The sequence below is a fragment of the Merops nubicus genome, unplaced genomic scaffold (assembly GCF_000691845.1).
Source record: "Merops nubicus isolate BGI_N331 unplaced genomic scaffold, ASM69184v1 scaffold16676, whole genome shotgun sequence".
NCBI classification, from domain to species: domain Eukaryota; kingdom Metazoa; phylum Chordata; class Aves; order Coraciiformes; family Meropidae; genus Merops; species Merops nubicus.
The window spans coordinates 4,657-13,589 of record NW_008617084.1 but is presented as its reverse complement, the minus strand read 5'-3'; the positions used below and the strand labels follow the sequence as shown (position 1 = coordinate 13,589).

General features: G+C 42.0%; 1 protein-coding gene across 1 annotated transcript; it reads left to right on the top strand.

The window, feature by feature from the left end:
• The first annotated feature begins 23 nt into the window (after nucleotides 1-23).
• On the top strand, nucleotides 24-4,223 carry SRP9 (signal recognition particle 9kDa). The gene is made up of 3 exons (XM_008943035.1): nucleotides 24-95; nucleotides 2,565-2,633; nucleotides 4,104-4,223. Exons 1-3 carry the CDS (start codon nucleotides 24-26, stop codon nucleotides 4,221-4,223), a joined length of 261 nt encoding a protein of 86 aa, XP_008941283.1.
• The last annotated feature ends 4,710 nt before the right edge of the window (nucleotides 4,224-8,933 follow it).

Below are 8,933 nucleotides of genomic sequence, written 5' to 3'. Positions count from 1 at the left end.
GGGGTCGCCGGGCCGGCCGCGCCATGCCGCACTACCAGGCTTGGGAGGAGTTCACGCGCGCCGCCGAGAAGCTCTACCTCGCCGACCCCATGAAGGTGCGGCGGGCACCGGGCCCAGAGGCCTGGCGGGGGGCTGGGGGCGGGCTGACGGATGGGCCTCCGTCACCTGCGGTAGGCCTGAAACAGATTCAAGGAGGGGCGACTGTGGGGTGAGCCGGTGAGCGCCGGCGGTTGGTTTCTCGAGGTGTAGTTCTAGCGGCCTGAGCGGGGAAGGCGAGAAGCAGGGGTAAGGCAAGGGCGTTAGTCGCAGGTGACACACCTGAGCTTCTTTTTCAACGAAACAGGCAGAAGTTATCATTTAACACCCCAAAAATGTGCATAGGGGACAGTATCTCAGCTGTTACCAACGACAGGTATGAACCCCACGGACCAAACTTTCTCGAGGTGTAGTTCTAGCGGCCTGAGCGGGGAAGGCGAGAAGCAGGGGTAAGGCAAGGGCGTTAGTCGCAGGTGACACACCTGAGCTTCTTTTTCAACGAAACAGGCAGAAGTTATCATTTAACACCCCAAAAATGTGCATAGGGGACAGTATCTCAGCTGTTACCAACGACAGGTATGAACCCCACGGACCAAACTTCAGCCGTTCTGTGCTTATTTACAATGTACCTGTGTGTTAAAAACCGGTATTAGGAGTTCTGCTGAAGGGAGAGTGTGTCAAGAATTGGTTTATTTTATGAGTTTCCAACATTTAAGACTGTACCGTTTGCATTTGAACTTGTCTTCCTAAAAAATTAAACCATTCACGAGCTCTTACATTGCATTGTTGCATGCAGTGTCATTTCAGACTGGAAGGTGTTCGCTTCCTAAAGAGTAATTGCTCTGGGAGTTGACTGCTTTTTGTTTCTGGTAACTTTTTCAGGAGTGTATTGTGCAAATTTTAAAAGTAACTTCAGTCTTCAGAGAAAGTGTTTTAATTCAGCCAAAAAGGAACACAAAAGGTAACATGGAACTTGAACGGTTGAGAAAAAAAGGCCTTGTTCTCTTCACTAGAAACAGGACACAAAGGAACCTTCAGAAGTACTGTTTAACATCTCTCTTCAGTTAGCATAGGTGACCACTTCATATGCAATTGCCACCTATCTACTGATAGCGGAATTGTCCTAATTTACCGTCTTGTGCTTCATAACATTGAATTAAGTAAAAGAGGAGGGATGTCACTGCAGCCAGGATTTGCTCTTCCCCCTTTTCCGAGGGACCCTCCAAGAGCAGTCCCTTCCCATCCGTGCCGATAAGCTTGTTTGTTTGCAGAGGTGTTCATACAGGCCCTTGGCTCACAACGTGAGTACCCTCCTTCTAATCTGCCAGAGCACTGCTAGCCTGAGGAGCTTCTATATCTGACTGGGCTTGTCAGGAAACTGAAGGAAGAGCGAGAACTGTGGGAGATGAATGTGTGTTCCTTGTGTGCTGGTGACACTAGGTACTGAGTGATCCTCCCCTCTGCAGGGGCAGTTTATCTGTTGAGTCCATGCTTGCTGCTTTTTGCAGCCTGTCTTGTGCTTTTGGGCCTGCTCAGTTGTATTACGTGGCTGTTGTGGTCAGAAAATGACAGTTTTTCAAACAAGATGGATAAATCTGTGAGCAGATCCATCTTGGAGCAGAGATTTCAGAATGCATTTTCTAGTCAAGGAGGTTGTTGACCATTAGCACAGCTCTCTGGACAACAAAGGGCTGTTTATAGCAAGAGTTCAGAACATTCTCAAAAGGACACCTTGTTTTGTTTCTAGTTCCTGATGCTAGGAACAATAGATACAAAGTTCATGTGGCCAGCTCTGTGTTCAGGAGGAAGCCTTCAATGCTGTCAGTTGCTGATGGTGCTGATTTTTATCAGCTTTGGTGATTTTCCTCCAGAGGGACTGTGGATAGTTCAAGCTCAGGGCAGGTGACTACAGCAGTTGCTGTTTTGGTTCGATGCTGAATGCTTGCTTTCAGACATCAATTTTTAGCCTTATTTAGTCTTGAAAGTGATTTAGTTTCAAAGAACTCTCTTCAGTCCTCTCATTTTAATTACTATAAAAGTGTTATTCTTTGTTTCTTCCCATTCCACTTACAAAAATGTCAGAATGCTTCAAAGCTGTCCACAGACAACAGTGCAGCTACTGAAATAACTGTAGTGACTGGAAACAGGACTTTTTACATAACGGTTTAGGTACTGTAGAAGAAAAGGTATTGGTGTTGAGCTTGCCCCACTCAGTTAACCCCTTTCAAGTCTTCGTATAGAATTATTTTTTGTAAGTCTTTCAAGTTTATAAATGCAAGCCTCCAGTTAGTTTTTCTCCTGATGTGTTGGGGGATGTGATGGAAATCACATCATGGAATGGGATGGTTCAGCTTCCACACCGTCCCGGCTGTAGTGGCTGCCAGTGAGCACTGCCATAGAGGTGGTGGAAATGTGAAGCAGTACATAATTATAATAAAAGATAATCTGAATTTGGGCAGACTTCCACCAGGTATCTTCTGAGAATTGTTAGATGTAAATATTAATTCTTAAAACATTTGTCATTTCAGGTGCGGGTTGTTCTCAAGTACCGCCATTGTGATGGGAACCTCTGCATCAAAGTAACGGATGATGTAGCAGTAAGTACAGAAAGAGTTCCCCTTTCAGGGCTTTTTGTACCTCTCTTGGACTTAGGTTTGGCTGTCAGTCAGCCTGGGAGCTCTCAGCCATTGCCTTTGCCTGACAATTTTCTGAAAACTCACTGTGCTCAGCCTTCGCTAGTTGCTGTGTCTGTGACCGATGCTGACCCATGGTTCAGCTCCACGCAGTCCAGGAAAAGTTCTGCCACTTCAGTGTTCTTCATGGGTGTCAACATTATCTTAGGATTCTGTGAAACCAAGGAAAACAAGCATTACAAAAATCTTAGGAGTTGAGTAGCTTCTGCTGAAGTGTTTTGGGAGCATCCTCAAAGAGATGTGTTTACTCATATGAGCATGGTCTTTTTTGTCCACTCAGAGTGGTGACAACTTCCAACTGTAAGTTAACTTCCCTTGTGATTAGCAGGCTGAACAACAAGATTCACTTGCAGCTGAGAGATCCCATTTTCAGAAATGCTGCTGTGGTGTTAGCTGTGCATTCAGTAAAAACTATGGAACATACATTCATGGGATTCTGCTGTGTCCTCCCAAGGGTCGCTGCAAAAGGAGGTGGAGCAGTTGTGCTTACTGGTTGCCTTTGTTCTCAAGTCTGGGAGGGCTCTCAGTAGTGTGAAAGGGGTTAGGGTTGAGAGGGGCAGGGGATTCGTTCAGTTCTGGGATTTGGTTGTGTTTTTGTTTTGTTGGCTTTTCGTAAAGGCAGGAAGGAAAGTCTTGTTTTACATTCAATCTGTAGAACTCGTGCAGCTGAAGGAAAAAAAAAAAAACAAAAACCAAAAAAAACAAAAACAAAAAACAACCCCAAACAAACAAAACCTAAAACAAAGCCACCCAAAAAAACCCCTAAGTGTCCTTTCTGTGATGTGTCACTGGCATATTGCTCTTGTTCCTTTTGAATTTACAGGCTTGTCACGTGAAAGAGTTTCTTTTCATCTTTTTCAGATGCTATGTTCTGTATTTAGGACTGTCTTAGAAACAAGATTTTGCTTGGGAGGGGGGATCATCTTCAGTGGGAAATACTGAACTGATTCTATGTCACTGGTAGTGTAACATTAAGGACCGTGAAAGGCAAAATCTGCTTACTTTCAGAACAGAGTAATTTCAGCTTTCAAATCTGGTTCTATTTTTAGACAACACAAATAGCATTGTCTTCAAAGACAGCTTTAAACCCCAAGTTCTTTTTGAGAGAAGGAACTAGGATAAATCATGAGCTTCCCTGTTTTCAAAATGGAAGGCTAGAGCCTTTCAGAGAAACTTAAATGTAGACACAGATGTGTGTGCATTTCAAAACAGGGTAGATCTGTGTCGGTGCTGCCTCATGGTAACGAGGTGCCGAAAACTAACATTTCAGGTATTTACCTTGTTTTCTGGGTTCCAAGCACCAATCTGTTGCGACTACAAACAGGCTAGAACCAGTCCAGGTGAAATCTGATCCGAAGCAACGTTCTCTTGCAGTGTTTGCTGTATCGAACAGACCAGGCGCAAGACGTGAAGAAGATCGAGAAATTCCACAGCCAGCTCATGCGGCTCATGGTGGCGAAGGAGTCCCGCAGCGCTGCCATGGAAACGGACTGAACCGCCGCACGTCAGACGAGCGCTCCGGTCACATCTCACTGGGAGAAAATGTCTTGGGTTTGCACGAATGCTGGGACAGGAGGTGCTTTTATGTGCTGATGTGGACTGAAGACCAGCCTGAATTATTCCCCCCCCCAGACTCCACTTTGGAAAACTAGGAAAATAAATGCTTTCAATTGAAAGCTTATATTTATTTTTGGGAATTGAATGAGGAACTATTCTTACATATTAGGTATGCTAAGAAGACAAGTAAATATTTTAAATCTACAGTACTTTAGTCTGAATTTGATGGGCCACAAGCATACTGCTGGGAAGTTACTCTAAAATTTCATATAGATTGCTTTGTGCTCATTCCTTATGCTGGTGTGTTCTTACAGTGGGGAGGTTTATTAACCTGACTAATACTGTAGCATGATGACTGGATCTAATAAGTATTTACATAAATGCTAGACATCTGTGGGGTGTAGAAGAATGGATGTTTTCTGAACAGAATTGTTAAAATTGCCAATTCGTATTAGCGCTGTCACTAGAAAGGTTTTCGCTTTTAGTATTGGTCTTGGTTATAAGCTGTGCAAGATTGTGATGCGGTTTGTAGAACTGTTATATTGGCTAAGTAATTAAACTTATGTATTTTAAAAATTAAAAGTAAAACTTTGTTTGACTTGCTAGAGATCAGTATATCAGCAAGACAAATTCTAGAAAGCTCTTGCCTATTATGTTAATAGAAAAACTGCAACCAAACTATCCAGATTCCTTATTTTAGCAGCTTGCTAACTGAGTTTTCAAATGTTACATGTCAAATGGATGTCAGCCAACTGAATAAATGGATGAAAACAAGCTTAATACTTAAACACCACTGTGAAAAATAGACCTTGGACTTTTTCCTCACTGCTACCTTTGGTAGGGTGATAGAAACCTTAATAGTCTTTTGCAAAGGCTTTTTGCATTTTTGAAAACTCAACAGCTGAAATTGATACTTGCTTTGACTAGATCTTGCATACTTAAAACCAGATTAATATTTTAACATAGTTATGCTATTTGTGTAACTGGGCTTTTCCAGGACTAATGTTTTGAGTTGAACCAAGCCATGAAAGTAAAGCAGAGCTGTACAAAGACTTGTCTGTAGTGGCATTTATATGTAACAAAACAACCTACTTAAATAACTACCTGCTGTCACTTCCATAAAAATAATTGAGCTACTCTGAAGCAAAGGGAGTTCCTACATTTGCCAAGGGCTTGGAAAAAAACCCAGGCATGAATATTCCCTTTCAGCTGAACATATAAATGTTGCATATTGTTAAATTCCTAGTGACTAGTTGATTTCTAGTCTACAGAAGCAGCTGATGCATATGTAATGTTTTTCATCTTGTATTGGCTTTTGAAATACAAATAAATCCAGAGAGAAGACTAAACTTTGTTTGCAGTTAAACTTTAATAAGATACTGCAATGCTGAAAATGTTCATTGGTGCCTCAACTTATTTTCCTGATATTTGCAATATACTGAGCAGTTAAACCATTTTTGTCTAAAGCACTTCTGCAGTATCAACAGTTGCTACACAGTCATACAAGTGAAGACTTGAGCTGTTAAATTGGCAGGTGAACGGGCTGCAGCTATTTTAGTGTAATTTTTGGACATGTCTTCTAAGTTGGTTTGGCACATAGATGTCTTCTGTGAGCTGAGGTACAGAAAAGCTTGAGTGTTATTTGCTTGTGCACAGAGGATAAAAGTAAAGAGGGAGAGAAGACAGCCTTGGTGTACCAAGTGCCTGAAAGGCTTAAACTATATACTGAAGTTTTAGAGAGGCACTGTTGTCTGGTGGAGGGGGGCGATTACTGTGCTATCTTTTAGAGTAGCAGTTACCAAGCAAAACAGGCAGGGAAATGGATTTCTGATTTTCTAAATTAAAAAATTATTTCTGTAAAACCGTGAGGAAACATTAATTCTGCTTTTGTAAGAGCATGTGTTGTTAAGCTTGTTTCCCACAGGAAAAACCAGAATGGTTCAGTGCAGTCATGTGCAAGAAAAGTGAAACAAGCTACCGCTTAAAAAAGCTTTTGGAAACCATTAGAAAAAGATAGGTGCTTCTTGACTGTCCTGGAATTTTCAGCATCTTTAATAGTGTGTTCACGGGGTGGTGGAAACGCTGTGAGCTCAAAGTTCTGCTGCGTTCTTGTTGAGAGTGTGCATGTGTACACTCATCACTTCCCCAATAAACTTTCAGTAAGGCAGTTCACACTTGCACTGAACATGGCTGCTGCACCAGAGCATGGGTGGTGGAACCCATCGCACGTGAAGCGCCAAACATGGCAGCCCAGCCTGTCAGCAGACACTTCTGGTCTCCAGGCAGGAGTCTGTGCCCACCGCAGGCTGGGAACAGGCAGCCTCTGCAGCTACAGGCAGGTAACCTTCCCAGGAGAAGGGGAAGGATTAAAAAAGAAAAAGAGGATACTTCCCTAGGCTGTAGCTGATTTAGTTGCTGCATATGTTTGTTATCTTCAGTAATCATTCCGATTTGTAAGAATAGTTTAATAAAGAATATGGGTCTTCTTGTTGCAGAAAGAAACTGGATTAGTTTACCCATGGAATTTATTCTGGTTTTCTGGTGTTCTCACTTCCTGCAGCGTCTCCATTTCAATTCTGCCTTTGTGCACAGCTCTTAAGCTGACTTTGTATCTGAGCCTCTCCTGTGCAGCTACATCGCTTCTGTTTCCCTTCAGGGGTTTTAGCCCTGAGCTGCTCTCTGTAGTCCATTCTGCAAGTGTATTCTGGATTTCAATCGAGAGGGGGGGGATAGAGGGGGAAGATCCTTAAATTATCTGTTGAAGTGAGAATTTTGGTCACATGTCCTTGTTTTAGAGATCCTTATGAAAGAGGCCTTTGTTTCCACTAAAGTTCTGACCTAACACTTTTTAAGAGATTTATTCTGGAAAATTGCATGCTTTGCTGCCTGAGTGTCAAAATGTGAAATGGAACTGAAGCCAAGCAGGTGCTTTTAAAAAATGTTGTAACTTGTCAAGATAATTACATTTAATCTCAGTAAATTCCTTCCTGCAGTATAAAAGTAGGTAATGCTCAACATTTTGCTGTATGAAATGTGCAGAAACCCTGGTTTCTGCCAGATGTGGTCAGCAAGACTTGGATGATCACTTATTACCATAGGTTGGCCTTCAAGGATTACATCACCTGGGAGGTGTGTGAGCGCTCTTGCTATTGGCAGAACAAATCCTCTCACCTCATTCCTCCCAGCTAAGGATGGCAACACACTGTTGTCTCCCAATGCACCTGGGCTTTTCCACTTCTCTTCCTGGCTTGGAAGAAGACAAAATTAAAACACAAAAATGATTCTGTCACCACCTTTTAAATGTAATGTGATACCTAGAGTGGAAAAATGAATCTATAGCAAATAGGTGGGTTAGTTTATGTATAACTGATTCTCATCCAGACTGCAGATTCTGCACGAGTCCTGTTTCCTTCAAGAGTCTGTGAGTGTTAGCGAGTGATGCTGCAGAGTAGGAGCTTAGCCAAAACCAGTATTATTCTTTGTAGAATGCTTGGTGCTGAGGTAACAAATTTAATTGACTGAAACAAAGTTGTCTTGGTCAAGAATATCTAAAGAGTCTTCTTAGGTAACTTTCTTAAAGAATCTTCACTTTATATTTTTTTAATAAAGGAAACTAGTCTATGAAGAGCCACATCTATTTTTTTGCTTAAGTTAATAGTGATTTGCTTTTCAAGACATTGGGTTGTCTATTCTGAAAAGCGATGCCACTTTAAAGGTAGAGGTTGCATGACTCAAGATAACACAAGTGTTTGTTTATAAAGATTTTATCTTTTACAAAGGCTTTGAGAGTTCAAGGACTGGTATTTAAATAGAAACAAGTGTTGAATTGTAGTTGTTGCTGGGGATGTTATAAAAACATGCCTTTCATCTCATTATTTTTATAATAAGTCGACTCTTTAGACTGGCATTCAGATAAACCTCCCCACCTTTATGCGGGGCTGAAGTATTTAATATGAATTCCCACCAACTGAAGGCAGATGTGGGTTTTTTAGTCTTTAGAAACATTATTTTTGAGATGAGAATGATGCCACAGTATTTTAGAAGCAGAGTCCTTACTCAGCAGAATACAAAGCGTGGTAGTTTGCTAACCCCTGCTTATTATGCAAGCTTGTGTAGGTCCTGTAACTGTTTTAACAGCCTACATGCTCTCAGGAGAATGTGGGCTTCAACTGGACCCTGTAGAACTGAAGTCTGTGAGAACTGGGCCAAGAAAAACATGGTCACGCTGTGAAAGCAGAGTTAACTGCCTTCATACAACTACAGGCCCTGTTGTTGAACATAGTCTCTGTTTCTGCTGGAGGTACGTGCCTATTTTCCCTGTGCTGTGCCAAAGTTACAGGTGTGTGTTCTCGGAGTCCTGTAACGGGAGCACAACTGTTTTTGGCCATTCTAAAAACATCTTCAGTCATGAGTACCACCTCTGAGTGCTCTCAGGTGGAAATGCCCACTCTTCCAGGAGGAACCGGCGTGCTCCCCGAACAGATGGTTCCTACATCTTGTGAACATTGGTATTTTAAAAAACTAAGAGTACAATGTCTCTCTTAAATTGTAATGTCGCTATTAATGAAAGTGTTTTCTCTTTAAATCAAGACCAGCTCTTGAGGTTATTTTGCTTTGTTTTTGTAGCAAGTTTTAATTTTCTGCTCG

Coding starts and splice junctions, on each gene's coding strand:
- SRP9 (XM_008943035.1), top strand. CDS start 24: ATGCCGCACTACCAGGCTTGGGAGGAGTTCACGCGCGCCGCCGAGAAG. Junction 96..2,564: donor ACCTCGCCGACCCCATGAAG/GTGCGGCGGGCA, acceptor TTGTCATTTCAG/GTGCGGGTTGTTCTCAAGTA. Junction 2,634..4,103: donor AAGTAACGGATGATGTAGCA/GTAAGTACAGAA, acceptor GTTCTCTTGCAG/TGTTTGCTGTATCGAACAGA.